This window comes from Palaemon carinicauda, chromosome 15 (assembly GCF_036898095.1).
Source record: "Palaemon carinicauda isolate YSFRI2023 chromosome 15, ASM3689809v2, whole genome shotgun sequence".
Lineage (NCBI taxonomy): Eukaryota > Metazoa > Arthropoda > Malacostraca > Decapoda > Palaemonidae > Palaemon > Palaemon carinicauda.
This window is the reverse complement of record NC_090739.1, coordinates 30,858,760-30,882,752: the sequence shown is the minus strand read 5'-3', so window position 1 is coordinate 30,882,752 and position 23,993 is coordinate 30,858,760. Positions and strand designations below refer to the sequence as shown.

Here is a 23,993-nt window from a genome sequence, read left to right as displayed (position 1 = left end):
CCGTAATTTTAATCGGAAATTCTCCGTAAAAATATACTGTTCTCAGCCGTATTTAAGTAAAACAGGCGACCGTAATTTTTACTCTATTTTGTTATTATCTTTTACGGGTTGGTGACCGTAATATCACTCTTTAACATCAATATATTCGTTTTTAAAATAGTAAATGCCTGGCAACATTTATTCCAGGATTTTTCACAGTGTTTTACGGCAAATTTTATCAAGTCTTTGTTATACTATTATATCAAGCACTTATCTTTTATTTATCCTTTATAGCAAAAGAAAAGTAATAATTTCAGATTCGGAACTGAAAATTCTCAAATATAAAATCCATTGAAGAGTATATTGCTATTTGAATTTGAATGTTCTTACCTAGGTAATAATTTGTTCACGGTACTTGAATAATTTCGTCATTTCCGGAGAAAGAAATTAAAACATTCTTTTTTATTGGTTCGTCAGTATGTGTGGCCGTCTAATTATTTATTTATACTTTTTATTTTACAACTGGGACCTATTCACATAGTTTATCTTAAAAAAGTTCAAAGATATTCTTTCCCTAAAAATGATACGTCAATATGAATAATAGCATTTTGTTTTGTATTTATGCTTTGAATTTCATAGATGGAACCTGTTATTTTTTTATGTAAAGGGAGATTATCATAAGACTACAGAAATTATTCATAGAATGTTGTTTATAAATCTAAACCGTGTTACATCAGTGTTGAAAAAAACCCATTAGATATTTAGTCTTATATAACTTCATATATAGGTTACAACAAATATTCTTTACAGATTGTTCATGATCATCAGACCCTTTTTTTTTTTATTTTAATTGCTTTAACAAAGACTAAGCTAAAGGAAGCATTCATTTTCCCAACCTAACAGACTGTACTATATATATATATATATATATATATATATATATATATATATATATATATATATATATATATATATATATATATATATGTATATGTATATATATATATATATATATATATATATATATATATATATATATCAAGTATTTGCAGAGAGAGAGAGAGAGAGAGAGAGAGAGAGAGAGAGAGAGAGAGAGAGAGAGAGAGAAGGGCGAAAACTGGGTACCAAGATTTATAGAGATAACCTGAATAAGTACTATAGAGAAACAATCAGATAAAGATACGAAATTCAACCAAACCATATAAACCACCTTTCACAGTATTGAATTGGCGTGGTTTATGCGTTGAGACCATTAATTGTAATATCTGAATTATTCTACCTTAGGTACAATAACAGCACCAGCGGTGTGATGCAGCAAGTGTTTCTTGAGATAATCAATACAACTCAAGAAATGTTGAGTAACGAAAGGTAAAATTTTCCAGAATATTAGAGATAATGACATTATCATTAGTTTATTTTGTGTGTGTATTCACGACCAAAGAGTTCCTTATCTCTCACCTGTAGGTTTAAGTAGCTTTCGTTGTTGTTATTATAGATATTATTAGCACTAATAACTGCAGTAGAGTTATTATTATTTTTTTTTTTTTTTATCAGTGTATATGCCTACTATTTCTTGGCCTCTTTAAGATGTTTTGTTTCTTATATGCTCTCCTTTCTAATGGGAAAGAAAGAAAACAACCTAATACATTTTGATAGATGCCACATGATTAATCCACCGTCTAACTGTTTTTTTTTTTTTTTTTTTTTTGTGCTGGCTACCAACCTCATCAGTCAATTTCTACTCATCTTATTATGCCAAAATTTATTGTACAGACCATGAGTGTTCACCAGGTAGTACTGTATAATTCAAATCAACTGCATGAGCATCTAATAACGATTTGCTTTAACATTGAGTTAGTTTTGTTGGAAGCATTTCAACATTCATTTCTGAAAATTTTTTTTTGTTAAAGAATTTCTCTTGTTTATAATCAGGACATATATGTAGTAAATTCTTGTTAATACCTTCCCCTTAAAGTTGTGTTTAGTATGTCCTAATTTTGGTAGAAGATTATCCTCGAGCTAGTACAAAAATACAGGTGCAACTAGAAGAATAGATAATTTGCCACCAGATAATTGTTTTTCCAATTCATGAAATAATCTGCTTTTTTCAATTACCATTACAGTAATGTCTTGGGTCCTACCGTCGTAGAAAACATGACCAAGTTTCCCGACCTGAGCAATATCACCATTGAGGCATTCACCATGGATACCAACGTCAGCTATGACATTCCTGTGACCAATGGGACGCATACGAACTCGACAGGCTTCAGGGGAGGAGGTGTCGTGCTGGGATCTACCAAAGACTTTGGCAATGATGCTTCTTGGGTCCTAACTTCTACTTTCATTATCTTTACCATGCAGTCAGGTGAGTAGGAAAATATAAGCTATTTTTCCACCCATATTATGTTGAACAACGTTTTTCCTTCATATGTAGTTGATTGGGCATACAATATAGTAGGGTAAGGCAATTTTGGACAGAGGCAATTTTGGACAAGTAAGGCAAATATTGGACGGATACAATATCTCTAAAACTATTTATAATTTTCGAAAATTATAATGCTATTAGAAATTGCCCAACCTTCTACTTTATAAATATTAGTATGTCTGGTTTTTAAAAAGTATTAAGTACCCCTAAAAAATTGTTGAATATGGTTGTCCAATAATTGCCTCACCTTCATTTTAGGGTTTCTCAGAAATAATACATGAAATTATTTTTTCTAAAAACAAATTAGTGGATGATGCTAAAGGAAGGTTTAAAATAAAAAATGAATGAAAATATTTGGAATATCTAGTGTCCAATTTTGTCTCGCCTTGAAAAATGGTAAGGCAATTTTGGACACTTAATTAAAAAAAACATCCAATTCCTAATGTTAAGTTATTAAGTAATAGATATTGTAAACTATCTATCTATCTATCTATCTATCTATCTATCTATCTATATATATATATATATATATATATATACACACACACTCACGCACACACACACACACACATATATATATATATATATATATATATATATATATATATATATATATACATATATTCTTAATCATTTAACTAGAGATATAGATAACTGATAGTTCCTTGAAAATATTTTCTGTCATTTATTTCAATAGCAAATATATTGATTTATAAGAAAATAAAAAAAAAGTTTACTTTTCATAGAAAATGATAATCAGACCTATTATTAATGAGAAAATAGGGACAAGTACAAAATTGGAAAAAAAAGATGAACAATTCAATATATACTATAGCCATGTACGTGACAATTTCAATGCTTGAATATATGATGGGTCTATTTATTTCAACCGAATGGTCAAAAAACAGCTTCAGTTCTTTTAAATATGGCACTAAACATTCTCTTTGAGGCATGGGTTCCATAAATAAAGGACCATTAATTCCATCTGTAATTTGAAAAAGGTATGTACAGTATCCGTTTGGTGCTCTGGATACTCCTCTACTCCTGATGCCTGGCAGTTGATCTTACTGGAGTTAGTATGGACCGGCAGGGGTCACTTGCCTCATTTAGATAGGCACTGCGTATCACTAAGAAACTGGCTATTCTTTGATGAATTTAGCCAATGAATCCTCTATGGATTTAGTCAGTCTATGGAAAGCGAAAATGAAAGAATTGTCCCCAGTCCCGGGAGTAGCGGGTTACTAAGAAACTCCCGGTTTGTAAATACTAAAGAAAAATTGAAAATTGGTAATTGGAATGTTAGAACCATGAATCAAACTGGGGAGTTACAGCTAGCAGAGAAAGAATTTATGAAATATAGTTTGGCCCTAAGTGGAACACGTGTAAGGCGATTGGTAAAGAACTCTAAGACCAAGGCAATACATATATCTACTCAGGAGGAACAGATGGAGTTAGAAGAGAAGGGGTAAGAATAATGACGATGACACCAAGAGCAGAGAAGGCATTAACCAAATGGAGAGCTGTAGATAGCAGATTGTTACTTACAAAAATTAAATCAAAGCAGTGCAATATGGGTATTATAGTTTGCTACGCGCCAACAAATGATTCACATGAAGAAAGGAAAGATGAATACTGCGAAGAACTGCAGAGAATAATAGATGAGAACCTAGAGAGATATGAAAATTGGGATTCATGACTTCAATGCTAAAGTTGGAAGGAGTAATCAAGGGATAGAAAATGTGATGGGTGTTGAGGTTCTTGGCGAAGTTGCAAATGAAAATGGGGCACATTTTATAAGTTATTGTTCAGCAAACAATCTTCTTACTGGAGGTACTCTTTTCCAGCACAAGGAGATCCACAAATATACATGGACTTCACCATGTGGCAATTACAAATATCAAATAGATCACATAGCCATTGAAAAAGAGAGAAGGAGGACTCTGAGAAATGTAACAAGCTATAGAGGTGCAGATATTGGTAGTGATCACCGGCTCCCCATTGCCACACAAATATCAAAACTGAAAGCACCCAACAGAAATGTAGGTAGAATACCTAAGTTTGATACAACTAAGCTTCTAGAGGATGAACACAGAAATCTTTGTAACTGAATGTAGGAATCCATTTACAGTCTTAAGTTTTGGGACATGCAGTTACAAGGAGAAAACCATGGATATCAAATGATACTTGGGATACTATAAAAAGAAGACAAAGACAGAAATTGATTTCTGAAAGTTTTCGAGGAAGTAATGAAAATTACAAGGCAGAGCATGCCCAGTATTTCAGTATTGATGTTGAGGTCAAAATAAATATCAGGAATGTTTGGAGAGAATATTTAGACATAAAAGCAGATGAGGCTGACAAGCTAAGAATTCAGGGAGTGGCTTTGTTGTAGGAATTGCTCATAGAATTATTGATGAAATCTCTACGGGAAAAAAGAAGCATATACCCATCAAAAATAAAGATGGATCTGTTATAACAAAAGAACATGAAGAAAGGTAACGTTAGATTGAACACTTTAGGGAGGTCATGAATGTGAAATACGAAGGGAATAATTTGGTTGATATACCTAAAACTGATGAAGACCTTGATGTGCCCATGAATGAATTAGGTGTGCTTGAAGTCGAAGCTATTCTTAAAAAAAAACGCAAAAGATGGAAAGCCCCTGGATACGAAGGAATAACTGCTGAGATGATATTGCCTGAAAATGAAGTGACTCCCAGATTACCTACAAGATTATTTTGTAGAATGGGGCGTGAAGAGACAAAACCTTATGTATGGGAGCTTGGAGTGCTGGTGAAAATGACAAAAATGGATTTGACTGATTGCAATCATTATAGAGGCATCACACTTACGTCAGCTGTCATGAAAATATATAGAATGCTCATTCGAAAGAGACTAGAGAGCAAGATTAATGAAAAGCTGAGAGATGAACAAGCAGGATTTAGAAAAGGTAAAAGTTGTACTGATCAAATTTTCATTTAAGACATGTGGTACAGCAATATGTAGAATATAGAAATCCACATTTGATGGTATATATGGGCTATGAAAAAGCTTTTGATTATGTGCTCTGGCAAATTTTGTGGAGAGTCCTGCGTCATTATGGAGTTCCTCTCAAATATGTAAATTTAATTGTCTGTTCATGAGCATAGCAAATGTAGAGTTAATGTTAGTGGCGTCTTATCAAACGAATTTCCAGTGAACAGTGAAGTACTGTAAGGGAATGTGTTGTCACCTATGTTGTTTATCCTCCTCATAGATTTTGTAATGCATAGATCGGTTGGGGATGGTGGAGAAGGATTGGACTGGATTGGTAACATAAAATTAGCAGACCTAGAGTATGCTAATGACGCTGTCCTAATTAGCAGAACACTACAGGGCTTGGAAAGCTTGCTTACCAGAATGCACGAAAAATCACATGAGGTTGGGCTCGAGATAAATAGAAGAAAGACAGATGATGAGAACGGAATATGCAATGAAAGATGAAATATCTTTGGAAGGATAAAGGATTAATGAGGTAGAATTATTTAAATATTTAGGAACTATGATATCTAATATAGGAGCTTTAGAATTTGAGTTTAATGAAAGATTGAAAAAAGCAAAACAGACGAAGTCAAATTTGGAAATCATGCCGCCTAAGATTACATACTGAAGGCGATTCACTTAGCCTCGGTCTAACTCTAAAAACCCTTTTGTTGCTCTACCAATGGAAAATAATGGACGCTCCTTAATATCTTCCACAATGATTTGAATTTCTTTTTTATTTCTTTTAGTTTAGGTATAAATAAATCTTGATCATTCACTATCGGGACTATCCCAGCAGTTCAATTATCACTAATTTAGATTTTTTTTGTATTTACTTTAGTGTTTGCAGACATTTTTTCTTAAAAAATCGAGAGATATTTGGTTGCTTTGTATTTCCATTATTTGTCATGTTTCTATCTCTCTTTCTTTGTGTTTTTCCTTTTATTTTTCTTCATTTCATCTTTTTTTCTTAAATCTTCGATTGTATCCCTTTCTTTTGTTGGTAAAAGTATCTCTATGATGGCTCGTTCATAGTATGAGGTAACAATGATAAAAATAAACTGGATAGGTACAACTTAGGACGAATATTGTTTATGGGATCAGCTTTGCCCCTCCATATCAAAAAGGCAAAATGACAGTTATCAGCATGGAAATTAGCAGGAACAGTGAAAATATATTCTATTTCAATTCCTGAAATTTGGATATGTGAATTATTATAGGGACAATGTATATAGTAGAGTTTATTTTTAGATATTTCTAGCATTTGGGGTGACACCCCTCTCGAGGATGTTACCATGTTTTGGTCAATCTTTTAGAAGGTTTCACCCCCTGAGTGTGAACAGCTTTAAGAGTGCCCCCAGTATTAAATAACTTTTTGAAAATCATATCATAACCATCGAGCTAGAAAGAAACTTTTTTTTAAATGTAACTCTCGGGGTGTCACTCACTTTTAGGGTGTCACCTTGAGCGGACACACCCTTTACTGCACCCCTTATGTCTTATTTTGAATTTTTATGGTTACATATATGCATATTTATACATAAAAGTATATTTATGTGCTCGAATACAAAGTTTGATTTACATATTCATATAGTAAGGCAAAATTGGACAGTTTTCAAAACCATGATCAGGCAATATTGGACAGGCAAACTTCTCACTTTTTTCTTGGTGAAGCAAAATTGGACAATCTTGGATTACGGACTCAAAAATTTATGTAAGTCTATAATTTTTTTTCTAGCATATTCATATTGATAGAGACCACAAATTGTCATAGTTTGCCCAACTGAGTGTTGGCGCTTAACGGAGATACAGACGTGTCCAAAATTGCCTCGCCTCTAAGATATTTTTTTATATTGCTTAAATACAAAATTTTATAATTCTTTGATGATTATGAAACAAGCCATTTTTATAGGTGAGACCTCCCTCTCTTGAAAACATGTTTTGTATTTGGTCATAAATTATTAATATAGATTTTGTACAAAGGTTACTAAAACGGTGTCCAAAATTGCCTCACCCTACTATATGATTTTTATATCTTTGATATTTTACCTTTGAGTTTAGGAAGATGTGTCGGCACCGGAGTAAGGATAGTTGAGATCCATAATATATATTAGCATGTGGGATTTATCAATATATTGGGACTTGCGAAGAGTATATTGAATACGCAGCCAAGTGGGGGAAATTAGTTTGTTACTCAGATAATATCAACTGAAGGATTAAGTATGATCTGAAGCACTAGATTTGCTACTGTTTTGAAACTTTGTTATCGGCATTTTATAAACCTAAAGTATTTTTTATATGAAATTTCTAAATATTGACACAATTTAGTGTTCGTAAATTTCTAATATTTCTCAGCTAATGTAGCAACGCCTATCTTCCAATTGTCAGTCAACTTCTCGTTGATGAATCTTATTCAACCCTAATTTTACATTTGTTAAAAGAAACATTCTAAGAGGGCCGGGAGATATCTAAAATTTAAGCTTAGTTTTATATATTGTGCAGTTTATGGGGCTGTTTCTTTTAACGTTCATTATTCAACAAAGGCTATGCCTCCGTAAAACCACCCTTTTTGTTTTAAGATGCAGGAAATGCAGGATTTTCAGGGTTTCATTAAAAAAAGATTCATGTTATAGAAGGTATTCTAAAATTTTAACAAAATTCTTGCATTATCTTTGAAAGTTTCCTCCTTACATTACTCTCATTCACTTTGTGCGTTCATTCCTTGAAAAGATTAAATATTAATTGTTGGTAGTTTTCCTTACATACTTTATTACGTCTTTTCATTCTTATTTTATTTTCACGTGACCTTTTTAAATTTTTACCTTCAGGAGTCTTTATTGCCTTCACTAAAATCGAAGATTTTGTGAATGATATGGATTCACCTCTGTCTGTTTGTTTGTTTGTTTGTGAGAAAACTTTACACACAAAAACTACTGTACGGATTTTGACGAAACTTTGGTATTCATGATGGCCATGACCCAAAGATGAATCTGTAACGTTTTCGATAAAGTTTATTAAAGTACTCCATTACGTACTTGTACTTCGATGTATTTTCTTCAAAATATAATGGACTTGTCTTTGGGATCATACCCGCTCATGTCCACGAAGGTTCGTTGAAATTGGTTCAGTAGTTTTTGTGTAATTTTGTTCAAAAAAAAAAAAAAGTCTTATTTCGCTCTTAACTTCACTGCGTACTTGTACTTCGATATAGTTTCTTCAACATCTAACGGATTTGTTCTTGGGCCATACCCCACATTTCCTCCAAGTTTCGTTGATATTGGATCAGTAGTTTTTGCGTTATGTTCATACCCAAGGAAATTAACATTGCGATTATTTTCAAAGGACTGGTGCGTACTTGCGCTTCCATGTATTTTCTTCAAAATCTTACAGATTCATCTTTGGGTCGTACCCAACATGACTACCAAGTTTGGTCAAAATCAGTACTGTAGTTTTGTGTAAGGAAGAAAAAAAAACTAAGGTACTGATTTTGACAAAATTTGGCAGTTATGTTGGGTATGACTCAAGGGTGAATCTGTAAAATTTTGAAGCAAACACATCGAAGTACAAGTAAGCTGTAATTTTAACGAAACTTGGTGGACATGCGGGGTATGACCCAAGGACAAATACATTAGATGTTGAAGAAAATACATCGAAGTACAAGTACGCTGTGGAGTTGAGAGCAAAATAATACTGCTTGGCGTGGCGAAGGCATGATCTCTACTGAGTGCCCCTCTAGTTTAACATAATTTACTTCCTGATGCTCTTTTCTTTCACACATTCAGTTTTCAAGGACTTGAATCTTGCCTCTATTTATAGACATGCTTGAGCCTTAATTCTTGCATTTGTTTTCATATAATCTTTTCTTATTTATAAGCACAGTTCCCTTGCATTTATTTGCACTTGATTTCTACTCATATATTTGCTTATGATTGTTTATTCGTGTTTGAAATTTGTACTGCACTTGTATATTTGCTTAGTCATTTTCATTCATTTGTTTGAATTTTATATGCAATCAAACATTTTCTTATACTATTCGTATTATTATTATTATTATTATTATTATTATTATTATTATTATTATTATTATAATAATTTTTTTTTTTTTTTGCATTTGCCTTCACCCATATATTTGCTCTTGTTATTCATTTACATTTGACCTGCACTCATACATTTGCTTATGCCATTATCAATCATTCATTTACATATTACCATATTACCTGGGCTCACATATTTGCTTATGCCATTTTCAATCACACATTTAAATTTGGCCAACACTCATATCTTTGCTTATGCCATTTTCAATCATTCATTTACATTTGGCCTGCACTTTTAGGCATTCATTTACATTTAACCTGCACTCATATGTTTGCTTATGCCATTTTCAATCATTCATTTACATTTGACCTGCACTCCTTTGTTGGCTTATGCCATTTTCAATCATTCATTTACATTTGGCCTGAACTCATTTGTTTGCTTATGCCATTTTCAATCATTCATTTACATTTGACTTGCACTCACATATTTGCTTATGCCATTTTCAGTCATTCATTTACATTTGGCCTGCACTCATATGTTTGCTTATGACATTTTCAATCATTCATTTACATTTGACCTGCACTCCTTTGTTGGCTTATGCCATTTTCAGTCATTCGTTTACATTTGGCCTGCACTCATATGTTTGCTTATGACATTTTCAATCATTCATTTACATTTGACCTGCACTCCTTTGTTGGCTTATGCCATTTTCAATCATTCATTTACATTTGGCCTGAACTCATTTGTTTGCTTATGCCATTTTCAGTCATTCATTTACATTTGGCCTGCACTCATATGTTTGCTTATGACATTTTCAATCATTCATTTACATTTGACCTGCACTCCTTTGTTGGCTTATGCCATTTTCAGTCATTCGTTTACATTTGGCCTTCACTCATATGTTTGCTTATGCCATTTTCAATCATTCATTTACATTTGACCTGCACTCACATATTTGCTTATGCCATTTTCAGTCATTCGTTTACATTTGGCCTGCACTCATATCTTTCCGTATGCCATTTTCAATCATTCATTTACATTTGGCCTGCACTTTTAGGCATTATTTACATTTAACCTTCACTTATATGTTTGCTTATGCCATTTTCAATCATTCATTTACATTTGACCTGCACTCCTTTGTTGGCTTATGCCATTTTCAATCATTCATTTACATTTGGCCTGCACTCATTTGTTTGTTTATGCCATTTTCAATCATTCATTTACATTTGACCTGTACTCCTTTGTTGGCTTATGCCATTTTCAATCATTCATTTACATTTGGTCTGCACTCATTTGTTTGGTTATGCCATTTTCAATCATTCATTTACATTTGACCTGCACTTTTAGGCATTCATTTACATTTAACCTGCCCTCATATGTTTGCTTATGCCATTTTCAATCATTCATTTACATTTGACCTGTACTTCTTTGTTGGCTTATGCCATTTTCAATCATTCATTTACATTTGGCCTGCACTCATTTGTTTGTTTATGCCGTTTTCAATCATTCATTTACATTTGACCTGCACTCACATATTTTCTTATGCCATTTTCAATCACACATTTAAATTTGGCCTTCACTCATATCTTTGCTTATGCCATTTACAATCATTCATTTACATTTGGCCTGCACTTTTAGGCATTCATTTACATTTAACCTGCCCTCATATGTTTGCTTAAACCATTTTCAATCATTCATTTACATTTGACCTGCACTCCTTTGTTGGCTTATGCCATTTTCAATCATTCATTTACATTTGACCTGCACTCACATATTTGCTTATGCCATTTTCAATCATTCATTTACATTTGACCTGCACTCACATATTTGCTTGTGCCATTTTCAGTCATTCGTTTACATTTGGCCTGCACTCACATATTTGCTTATGCCATTTTCAGTCATTCGTTTACATTTGGCCTGCACTTATATGTTTGCTTATGCCATTTTCAATCATTCATTTACATTTGACCTGCACTCACTTATTTGCTTATGCCATTTTCAGTCATTCGTTTACATTTGGCCTGCACTCACATATTTGCTTATGCCATTTTCAGTCATTCGTTTACATTTGGCCTGCACTCATATGTTTGCTTATGGCATTTTCAGTCATTCGTTTACATTTGGCCTGCACTCACATATTTGCTTATGGCATTTTCAGTCATTCGTTTACATTTGGCCTGCACTCATATGTTTGCTTATGCCATTTTCAGTCATTCATTTACATTTGACTTGCAATCCTTTATTTGCTTACTCCATTTTCATTAATTTGTTTGCATTTGACCTGCACTCGTGTGTTTCCTTAGATCCTTTTCATTATCTATTTTGCATTTGACCTGCACTCGTGTGTTCCCTTAGATCCTTTTCATTATCTATTTTGCATTTGACTTGCATGCACTCATATATTTGCATAGTCCTTTTCATTAATCTGTTTGCATTCAACCTTCATTCATATATTTGCTTCTGTATTTTCTTTTTTTTTTTTTTTTTTTTTTTTTGCATTTCACCTGCCCTCGTATATTTGCTTTCGTCCTTTTAATTAGTTTTTTTTTTTTTTTTTTTTTTTTTTTTTTTGCATTTTACCTGCCCTCGTATATTTGCTTCCGTCCTTTTAATTAGTTTTTTTTTTTTTTTTTTTTTTTTTTTGCATTTTACCTGCGCTCGTACATTTTCATGTTGTTTATCTATTTAGACAATTACCATTTTGATCTCCCACAGGATTTGGTCTCTTAGAATCCGGCGCTGTATCAATGAAGAACGAAGCCAACATCATGGTAAAGAATGTCGTCGACGTTGTGCTGGGAGGCTTCACCTACTGGCTCTTTGGTTACTCTCTTTCTTTTGGGGAATCCGAGTGGACGAACCCCTTCTGTGGATGGGGGAATTTTGCCATCAACCCTTCGGAGGAGGATATGGGCGAGATCTACACAACGTTCTTCTTCCAGCTTTCCTTCGCTACGACTGCCACCACCATTGTCTCGGGTGCAGTGGCTGAAAGGTACAGCACGCTCAGTTCAAAGCCATTTACGAGCCATTCTTGGTAGGGACATGATTTTTTAGCTATTAAACTATCTCAGTATAACACCAATAATTAAACATCAAGTGAAAGACTCCACTTACTTTGAAGAGTGCTTACTTGCCGGACCCACAGAGTTTGTTTGTTATACAAGATTTGGAGAATTATATTTCTATTGTCAATCCACGTTATCATAGTACTATGGGGCGGTCATTTTAGATTTTTTCTCGGAGAGGCCGGAGACAGTCTAGGGAGAAAAGCAAACCTAATCAGCCGAGGGTAAAGGGGGGCGGTGTAAGCCCCCCTCCCGAGAATTAATTTTTATTTTAGGCTATTTGATGTGCTTTTTGAAGCCGTATAAGCAAGGTATTTCAGCAAAATTTATATACTATATCTTTTCAATGCTGGTAGCTATGTATAGATACATACTAGACAGATAAGGATAAAGAAACAATATTTAAGGGAAATTTAATATATTTATGCTTTCACATTTGAAAAGAAAATATGACCTGTTTTTCTTTATTTTTACATTTTAATGAAATTATACTTTATGTTTCAAGTTATAGGGCCATTGTCTGGCAATGCCGGGCATTAATGAAAATTTTAAAACCATTTCCATTGTGAAATAAGGTAGATTAAATAATGCTGATAATTTGTGTAGCACCATAATGAAAATGATATAATATAAGATAATAATGTTGACGATTCAATTATCATAATCAAAATAAAATATAAGATTTTTGGATTACAGTCCTATATAGAATTGCATCAATTTGCACCGCTGCATGGTATCTCATGCGAGCAAAGTCGTTCACTAGCTCTTCCAAATCAAATGATTTAACCATTGGTTTATCAGTGGCCATTAACAACAAGGAAGATAGTCGGTCATTCCCAATTGTTGTTGGCAGGTAGTTTTTTTGCGTGTTTCAACACAAAAGAAACCTCTCGTTACTAGCAATAGTGACTGAAATGGTTAACACTACATCAAGGGTAGCTAGCAATTCAGAAAAGGCAACTGGTAAGGTTTTTAGGTTAGTGTACACGCCGATTAGGTTCTCTTGTTTATTTTGTTCTAAGATCACCTTTGCAGAATAAATCTCTGAAACCAAGAGGATTGTATTCAATGGGAGGTATTCATAAAAATGAAGGATATCCTTGTAAGCATAAGGTAGAAGTACAAGGTAATTCTCTGAAGCATAAGGTAGAAGTATAAGCAAATCTTTCTTTCCATATTCATCTTTCCATATTCATAATGATTACGTTTTACTTGCGAGGATATCCTCCAAGCAGAAGTAAAAGGTTGACTCGTGTTTCGGGAGTGCTTAGTTACATGTTGGAACTTGTCAGATTTCATTCGTGCTGTCAAGATAAGAAAGAGCTTAGTATTTATAATATGTATTTAATGCCCTGTTTTTACTTGTATTTGATTAAGTTTACGCATCAGAAAGAACAGAGACGCCGCCGCGCCTTCCCCAAAGCCTCCCTGGTGACATCTACCCCCCCCCCCCCTTGCAATAGAAGTTCTTTGACCTCTTTTTAGCTCCCCCACCCCTTGCATTAGAAGTTCTTTGACCTCTTTTTAGCTCACACACCCCTTGCATTAGAAGTTCTTTGACCTCTTTTTAGCTTTCCCACCCCTTGCATTAGAAGTTCTTTGACCTCTTTGTAGCTCCCACACCCCTTGCATTAGAAGTTATTTGACCTCTTTTTAGCTCCCACCCCCCTTTGCATTAGAAGTTCTTTGACCTCTTTTTAGCTCCCACACCCCTTGCATTAGAAGTTCTTTGACCTCTTTGTAGCTCCCACACCCCTTGGATTAGAAGTTATTTGACCTCTTTTTAGCTACCACACCCCTTGCATTAGAAGTTCTTTGACCTCTTTTTAGCTCCCACACCCCTTGCATTAGAAGCTCTTTGACCTCTTTGTAGCTCCCACACCCCTTGCATTAGAAGTTCTTTGACCTCTTTTTAGCTCCCCTACCCCTTGCATTAGAAGTTCTTTGACCTCTTTTTAGCTTTCCCACCCCTTGCATTAGAAGTTCTTTGAACTCTTTTTAGCTTTCCCACCCCTTGCATTAGAAGTTCTTTGACCTCTTTTTAACTCCCCCACCCCTTGCATTAGAAGTTCTTTGACCTCTTTTTAGCTCCCACACCCCTTGCATTAGAAGTTTTTTGACCTCTTTGTAGCTCCCACACCCCTTGCATTAGAAGTTCTTTGACCTCTTTTTAGCTCCCACACCCCTTGCATTAGAAGTTCTTTGACCTCTTTTTAGCTCCCACACCCCTTGCATTAGAAGTTCTTTGACCTCTTTTTAGCTCCCCCACCCCTTGCATTAGAAGTTCTTTGACCTCTTTGTAGCTCCCACACCCCCTTGCATTAGAAGTTCTTTGACCTCTTTGTAGCTCCCACACCCCTTTCATTAGAAGTTCATTGACCTCTTTTTAGCTCCCACACCCCTTGCATTAGAAGTTCTTTGACCTCTTTTTAGCTCCCACACCCCCTTGCATTAGAAGTTTTTTTACCTCTTTTTAGCTCCCACACCCCATGCATTAGAAGTTCTTTGACCTCTTTTTAGCTCCCACACCCCTTGCATTAGAAGTTCTTTGACCTCTTTTCAGCTCCCACACCCCTTGCATTAGAAGTTCTTTGACCTCTTTTTAGCTTTCTCACCCTTTGCATTAGAAGTTCTTTGACCTCTTTTTAGCTCCCACACCCCTTGCATTAGAAGTTCTTTGACCTCTTTTCAGCTCCCACACCCCTTGCATTGGAAGTTCTTTGACCTCTTTTTAGCTACCACACCCCTTGCATTAGAAGTTATTTGACCTTTTTTTAGCTCCCCCACCCCTTGCATTAGAAGTTCTTTGACCTCTTTTTAGCTCCCACACCCCTTGGATTAGAAGCTCTTTGACCTCTTTTTAGCTCCCACACCCCTTGGATTAGAAGTTCTTTGACCTCTTTTTAGCTCCCACACCCCTTGCATTAGAAGTTCTTTGACCTCTTTTTAGCTCCCACACCCCTTGGATTAGAAGTTCTTTGACCACTTTTTAGCTCCCACACCCCTTGGATTAGAAGTTCTTTGACTTCTTTTTAACTCCCCCACCCCTTGCATTAGAAGTTCTTTGACCTCTTTTTAGCTCCTACACCCCTTGCATTAGAGGTTCTTTGACCTCTTTTTAGCTCCCACACCCCTTGCATTAGAAGTTCTTTGACCTCTTTTTAGCTCCCACACCCCTTGCATTAGAAGTTCTTTGACCTCTTTTTTAGCTCCCACACCCCTTGCATTAGAAGTTCTTTGACCTCTTTTTAGCTCCCACACCCCTTGCATTAGAAGTTCTTTGACCTCTTTTTAGCTTTCCCACCCCTTGCATTAGAAGTTCTTTGACCTCTTTTTAGCTTTCCCACCCCTTGCATTAAAAGTTTTTTTACCTCTTTTTAGCTACCACACCCCTTGCATTAGAAGTTCTTTGACCTTTTTTTAGCTACCACACCCCTTGCATTAGAAGTTCTTTGACCTCTTTTTAGCTCCCACACCCCTTAAATTAGAAGTTCTTTGGCCTCTTTTTAGCTACCACACCCCTTGCATTAGAAGTTCTTTGACCTCTTTTTAGCTCCCACACCCCTTGCATTAGAAGTTCTTTGACCTCTTTTTAGCTCCCCCACCCCTTGCATTAGAAGTTCTTTGACCTCTTTTTAGCTTTCCCACCCCTTGCATTAGAAGTTCTTTGACCTCTTTGTAGCTCCCACACCCCTTGCATTAGAAGTTCTTTGACCTCTTTTTAGCTCCCACACCCCTTGCATTAGAAGTTCCTTGACCTCTTTTTAGCTACCACACCCCTTGCATTAGAAGTTATTTGACCTTTTTCTAGCTCCCCCACCCCTTGCATTAGAAGTTCTTTGACCTCTTTTTAGCTCCCACACCCCTTGGATTAGAAGCTCTTTGACATCTTTTTAGCTCCCACACCCCTTGGATTAGAAGTTCTTTGACCTCTTTTTAGCTCCCACACCCCTTGCATTAGAAGTTCTTTGACCTCTTTTTAGCTCCCACACCCCTTGCATTAGAAGTTCTTTGACTTCTTTTTAACTCCCCCACCCCTTGCATTAGAAGTTCTTTGACCTCTTTTTAGCTCCTACACCCCTTGCATTAGAAGTTCTTTGACCTCTTTTTAGCTCCCACACCCCTTGCATTAGAAGTTCTTTGACCTCTTTTTAGCTCCCACACCCCTTGCATTAGAAGTTCTTTGACCTCTTTTTTTAGCTCCCACACCCCTTGCATTAGAAGTTCTTTGACCTCTTTTTAGCTCCCACACCCCTTGGATTAGAAGTTCTTTGACCTCTTTTTAGCTTTCCCACCCCTTGCATTAGAAGTTCTTTGACCTCTTTTCAGCTCCCACACCCCTTGCATTAGAAGTTCTTTGACCTCTTTTTAGCTTTCCCACCCCTTGCATTAGAAGTTTTTTTTACCTCTTTTTAGCTACCACACCACTTGCATTAGAAGTTCTTTGACCTCTTTGTAGCTCCCACACCCCTTTCATTAGAAGTTCATTGACCTCTTTTTAGCTCCCACACCCCTTGCATTAGAAGTTCTTTGACCTCTTTTTAGCTCCCACACCCCCTTGCATTAGAAGTTTTTTTACCTCTTTTTAGCTCCCACACCCCATGCATTAGAAGTTCTTTGACCTCTTTTTAGCTCCCACACCCCTTGCATTAGAAGTTCTTTGACCTCTTTTCAGCTCCCACACCCCTTGCATTAGAAGTTCTTTGACCTCTTTTTAGCTTTCTCACCCTTTGCATTAGAAGTTCTTTGACCTCTTTTTAGCTCCCACACCCCTTGCATTAGAAGTTCTTTGACCTCTTTTCAGCTCCCACACCCCTTGCATTGGAAGTTCTTTGACCTCTTTTTAGCTACCACACCCCTTGCATTAGAAGTTATTTGACCTTTTTTTAGCTCCCCCACCCCTTGCATTAGAAGTTCTTTGACCTCTTTTTAGCTCCCACACCCCTTGGATTAGAAGCTCTTTGACCTCTTTTTAGCTCCCACACCCCTTGGATTAGAAGTTCTTTGACCTCTTTTTAGCTCCCACACCCCTTGCATTAGAAGTTCTTTGACCTCTTTTTAGCTCCCACACCCCTTGGATTAGAAGTTCTTTGACCACTTTTTAGCTCCCACACCCCTTGGATTAGAAGTTCTTTGACTTCTTTTTAACTCCCCCACCCCTTGCATTAGAAGTTCTTTGACCTCTTTTTAGCTCCTACACCCCTTGCATTAGAGGTTCTTTGACCTCTTTTTAGCTCCCACACCCCTTGCATTAGAAGTTCTTTGACCTCTTTTTAGCTCCCACACCCCTTGCATTAGAAGTTCTTTGACCTCTTTTTTAGCTCCCACACCCCTTGCATTAGAAGTTCTTTGACCTCTTTTTAGCTCCCACACCCCTTGCATTAGAAGTTCTTTGACCTCTTTTTAGCTTTCCCACCCCTTGCATTAGAAGTTCTTTGACCTCTTTTTAGCTTTCCCACCCCTTGCATTAAAAGTTTTTTTACCTCTTTTTAGCTACCACACCCCTTGCATTAGAAGTTCTTTGACCTTTTTTTAGCTACCACACCCCTTGCATTAGAAGTTCTTTGACCTCTTTTTAGCTCCCACACCCCTTAAATTAGAAGTTCTTTGGCCTCTTTTTAGCTACCACACCCCTTGCATTAGAAGTTCTTTGACCTCTTTTTAGCTCCCACACCCCTTGCATTAGAAGTTCTTTGACCTCTTTTTAGCTCCCCCACCCCTTGCATTAGAAGTTCTTTGACCTCTTTTTAGCTTTCCCACCCCTTGCATTAGAAGTTCTTTGACCTCTTTGTAGCTCCCACACCCCTTGCATTAGAAGTTCTTTGACCTCTTTTTAGCTCCCACACCCCTTGCATTAGAAGTTCCTTGACCTCTTTTTAGCTACCACACCCCTTGCATTAGAAGTTATTTGACCTTTTTCTAGCTCCCCCACCCCTTGCATTAGAAGTTCTTTGACCTCTTTTTAGCTCCCACACCCCTTGGATTAGAAGCTCTTTGACATCTTTTTAGCTCCCACACCCCTTGGATTAGAAGTTCTTTGACCTCTTTTTAGCTCCCACACCCCTTGCATTAGAAGTTCTTTGACCTCTTTTTAGCTCCCACACCCCTTGCATTAGAAGTTCTTTGACTTCTTTTTAACTCCCCCACCCCTTGCATTAGAAGTTCTTTGACCTCTTTTTAGCTCCTACACCCCTTGCATTAGAAGTTCTTTGACCTCTTTTTAGCTCCCACACCCCTTGCATTAGAAGTTCTTTGACCTCTTTTTAGCTCCCACACCCCTTGCATTAGAAGTTCTTTGACCTCTTTTTTTAGCTCCCACACCCCTTGCATTAGAAGTTCTTTGACCTCTTTTTAGCTCCCACACCCCTTGGATTAGAAGTTCTTTGACCTCTTTTTAGCTTTCCCACCCCTTGCATTAGAAGTTCTTTGACCTCTTTTCAGCTCCCACACCCCTTGCATTAGAAGTTCTTTGACCTCTTTTTAGCTTTCCCACCCCTTGCATTAGAAGTTTTTTTTACCTCTTTTTAGCTACCACACCACTTGCATTAGAAGTTCTTTGACCTTTTTTTAGCTACCACACCCCTTGCATTATAAGTTCTTTGACCTCTTTTTAGCTCCCACACCCCTTGCATTAGAAGTTCTTTGACCTCTTTTCAGCTCCCACACCCCTTGCATTAGAAGTTCTTTGACCTCTTTTTAGCTTTCTCACCCTTTGCATTAGAAGTTCTTTGACCTCTTTTTAGCTCCCACACCCCTTGCATTAGAAGTTCTTTGACCTCTTTTCAGCTCCCACACCCCTTGCATTGGAAGTTCTTTGACCTCTTTTTAGCTACCACACCCCTTGCATTAGAAGTTATTTGACCTTTTTTTAGCTCCCCCACCCCTTGCATTAGAAGTTCTTTGACCTCTTTTTAGCTCCCACACCCCTTGGATTAGAAGCTCTTTGACCTCTTTTTAGCTCCCACACCCCTTGGATTAGAAGTTCTTTGACCTCTTTTTAGCTCCCACACCCCTTGCATTAGAAGTTCTTTGACCTCTTTTTAGCTCCCACACCCCTTGGATTAGAAGTTCTTTGACCACTTTTTAGCTCCCACACCCCTTGGATTAGAAGTTCTTTGACTTCTTTTTAACTCCCCCACCCCTTGCATTAGAAGTTCTTTGACCTCTTTTTAGCTCCTACACCCCTTGCATTAGAGGTTCTTTGACCTCTTTTTAGCTCCCACACCCCTTGCATTAGAAGTTCTTTGACCTCTTTTTAGCTCCCACACCCCTTGCATTAGAAGTTCTTTGACCTCTTTTTTAGCTCCCACACCCCTTGCATTAGAAGTTCTTTGACCTCTTTTTAGCTCCCACACCCCTTGCATTAGAAGTTCTTTGACCTCTTTTTAGCTTTCCCACCCCTTGCATTAGAAGTTCTTTGACCTCTTTTTAGCTTTCCCACCCCTTGCATTAAAAGTTTTTTTACCTCTTTTTAGCTACCACACCCCTTGCATTAGAAGTTCTTTGACCTTTTTTTAGCTACCACACCCCTTGCATTAGAAGTTCTTTGACCTCTTTTTAGCTCCCACACCCCTTAAATTAGAAGTTCTTTGGCCTCTTTTTAGCTACCACACCCCTTGCATTAGAAGTTCTTTGACCTCTTTTTAGCTCCCACACCCCTTGCATTAGAAGTTCTTTGACCTCTTTTTAGCTCCCCCACCCCTTGCATTAGAAGTTCTTTGACCTCTTTTTAGCTTTCCCACCCCTTGCATTAGAAGTTCTTTGACCTCTTTGTAGCTCCCACACCCCTTGCATTAGAAGTTCTTTGACCTCTTTTTAGCTCCCACACCCCTTGCATTAGAAGTTCCTTGACCTCTTTTTAGCTACCACACCCCTTGCATTAGAAGTTATTTGACCTTTTTCTAGCTCCCCCACCCCTTGCATTAGAAGTTCTTTGACCTCTTTTTAGCTCCCACACCCCTTGGATTAGAAGCTCTTTGACATCTTTTTAGCTCCCACACCCCTTGGATTAGAAGTTCTTTGACCTCTTTTTAGCTCCCACACCCCTTGCATTAGAAGTTCTTTGACCTCTTTTTAGCTCCCACACCCCTTGCATTAGAAGTTCTTTGACTTCTTTTTAACTCCCCCACCCCTTGCATTAGAAGTTCTTTGACCTCTTTTTAGCTCCTACACCCCTTGCATTAGAAGTTCTTTGACCTCTTTTTAGCTCCCACACCCCTTGCATTAGAAGTTCTTTGACCTCTTTTTAGCTCCCACACCCCTTGCATTAGAAGTTCTTTGACCTCTTTTTTTAGCTCCCACACCCCTTGCATTAGAAGTTCTTTGACCTCTTTTTAGCTCCCACACCCCTTGGATTAGAAGTTCTTTGACCTCTTTTTAGCTTTCCCACCCCTTGCATTAGAAGTTCTTTGACCTCTTTTCAGCTCCCACACCCCTTGCATTAGAAGTTCTTTGACCTCTTTTTAGCTTTCCCACCCCTTGCATTAGAAGTTTTTTTTACCTCTTTTTAGCTACCACACCACTTGCATTAGAAGTTCTTTGACCTTTTTTTAGCTACCACACCCCTTGCATTATAAGTTCTTTGACCTCTTTTTAGCTCCCACACCCCTTGCATTAGAAGTTCTTTGGCCTCTTTTTAGCTACCACACCCCTTGCATTAGAAGTTCTTTGACCTCTTTTTAGCTCCCACACCCCTTGCATTAGAAGTTCTTTGACCTCTTTTTAGCTCCCCCACCCATTGCATTAGAAGTTCTTTGACCTCTTTTTAGCTTTCCCACCCCTTGCATTAGAAGTTCTTTGACCTCTTTGTAGCTCCCACCCCCCTTGCATTAGAAGTTCTTTGACCTCTTTTTAGCTCCCACACCCCTTGCATTAGAAGTTCCTTGACCTCTTTTTAGCTCCCACACCCCTTGCATTAGAAGTTTTTTGACCTCTTTTTAGCTCCCCTACCCCTTGCATTAGAAGTTTGTTGACCTCTTTTTAGCTCCCACACCCCTTGCATTAGGCCTAGAAGTTCTTTGACCTCTTTTTAGCTTTCCCACCCCTTGCATTAGAAGTTCTTTGACCTCTTTTTAGCTCCCACACCCCTTGCATTAGAAGTTCTTTGACCTCTTTTTAGCTCCCACGCCCCTTGCATTAGAAGTTCTTTAACCTCTTTTTAGCTCCCACACCCCTTGCAATAGAAGTTCTTTGACCTCTTTTTAGCTCTCACACCCCTTGCATTAGAAGTTCTTTGGCCTCTTTTTAGCTCCCCCACCCCTTGCATTAGAAGTTCTTTGACCTCTTTTTAGCTCCCCCACCCCTTGCATTAGAAGTTCTTTGACCTCTTTTTAGCTACCACACCCCTTGCATTAGAAGTTCTTTGACCTTTTTTTAGCTCCCCCGCCCCTTGCATTAGAAGTTCTTTGACCTCTTTTTAGCCCCCCCACCCCTTGCATTAGAAGTTCTTTGACCTCTTTTTAGCTTTCCCACCCCTTGCATTAGAAGTTCTTTGACCTCTTTTTAGCTCCCACACCCCTTGGATTAGAAGTTCTTTGACCTCTTTTTAGCTCCCCCACCCCTTGCATTAGAAGTTCTTTGACCTCTTTTTAGCTCCCCCACCTCTTGCATTAGAAGTTCTTTGACCTCTTTTTAGCTCCCACACCCCTTGCATTAGAAGTTCTTTGACCTCTTTTTAGCTCCCACACCCCTTGCATTAGAAGTTCTTTGACCTCTTTTTAGCTCCCACACCCCTTGCATTAGAAGATCTTTGACCTCTTTTTATCACCCACGCCCCTTGCATTAAGTTCTTTGACCTCTTTGTAGCTCCCACACCTCTAGCATTAGAGGTTCTTTGACCTCTTTTTAGCTCCCACACCTCTAGCATTAGAAGTTCTTTGACCTCTTTTTAGCTCCCACTCCTCTAGCATTAGAAGTTCTTTGACCTCTTTTTAGCTCCCACACCTCTTGCATTAGAAGTTCTTTGACCTCTTTTTAGCTCCCACACCTTTAGCATTAGAAGTTCTTTGACTTCTTTTTAGCTCCCACACCTCTAGCATTAGAAGTTCTTTGACCTCTTTTCAGCTCCCTTACCTCAAGCATTATAAGTTCTTTGACCTCTCTTTATAGCTCCCACACCTCTAACATTAGAAGTTCTTTGACCTCTCTCTTTAGCTCCCACACTTCTAGCGTTAGAAGTTCTTTGACATATATTTTTAGGTTCCATACTTTTAGCATTAGAGGGTCTTCTATCTATATTTTGAAGTGCCTTACTTCTAGCATTATAGGGTCTCTATTTTTAGGTGTCTTACCTCTGGCATTAGAGGCTCCTCTTCGCTGTTCTCTCCTGTGTTCTAGTTTTCAAAATCTTCTTTCATGAGATTATCTGTTTCTTTCGAGATTTCATTGTCTCTTTTCCTTAGTTCGTCAGTGTCCTCCTAGATTTCAAAAGAGATTTCAGTGCAGCGAGTCCTCACTTCGTCAGATTCCTCGGGGAAATCGAAGGCATTTATTCTTTACCTATCTGGGCAATGAGTAAAGAGATGAATACTATCGATTTCTCCGCATACACTATCATGCCAAAGTAAATGACGAGCAACATGACATATTTACCAATGTCGTCTGTATATGTCCTTACTTCAATGGCGAATTTTGGGACAATCCTGTTGAAGAACTACACGTCACTCACCGTTCAGTTGAACCATTCTGCCTCCATCCTCATTCCCCGCAATCTGTGTTTGCACCGATACAAAGCCTCGTACTTTTTCCAAGAGTCTCCTTTAATAAGACATCGTTGCAAAAGCCCAAGCAAAGTATCCTTCAAGGCGCATACATTATGATCTTCAAAGCTCAGCTGCCAACGGAAGATCCCGTGTCTTTTTATAGGTCGGGCGATATAAAACGAACGATCGGCAACTTTGGCAGCAACCAAAACCATCTGTAGTTGATGGTGTTCCGAAGACGTAACACACAATTCTTACCGGCAGCTTCCTATTCCGCCAGAACGCGATTTCTGTGAGTTAAGTGAAATCCTTCTCCCAGTCATCAACTCATTTCCTCTTACTCCTATTAACGCGCAATTCCTTGGTTAGATTTCGCCAGCTACATACAGATCATGTGAGGTGTTGCAGGCTACGTTTGAAAAAATGAAGATCAGGTCTTCAGAAGTCATTTGAAGCTCGGATAGGAGTTGTTCAGGACTGCTCCTAGAAATTTCAGTTCTGGAGTCATTCAGAAATCCATGTTAAGTATACGGCTATGTCCTTTGAAGACTTTTGGAAATTCAGGAAAGTTTTCTTCCGAAACCGTTCTGAGATTTCATTCTGGAGGCATTCAGAATTCCATGCTAAGTCTATGGCTACTTTTTCTAAAGCCATTTGGAAATCCGGGAAAGTTTTCTTCCGATACCGTTCTGATATTCCGTTCTGGAGGCATTCAGAATTCCATGCTAAGTCTATGGCTATTTCTTCTGAAGCCATTTGGAAATC

At 37.5% G+C, this 23,993-nt stretch overlaps 1 protein-coding gene across 2 annotated transcripts in view; it reads left to right on the top strand.

Moving 5' to 3' along the window:
* The window catches only part of LOC137654542 (putative ammonium transporter 3), a 99,005-nt gene that overhangs the window by 52,128 nt on the left and 22,884 nt on the right, over positions 1-23,993 (top strand). The window contains exons 3-5 of one of the 2 annotated variants that reach the window (XM_068388268.1): positions 1,264-1,347; positions 2,103-2,344; positions 12,176-12,455. In XM_068388268.1, the coding sequence (XP_068244369.1) occupies positions 1,264-1,347; positions 2,103-2,344; positions 12,176-12,455 (606 nt within the window). The remainder of the gene's footprint in view (positions 1-1,263; positions 1,348-2,102; positions 2,345-12,175; positions 12,456-23,993) is intronic. The other variant, XM_068388269.1, reaches the window with a different exon arrangement.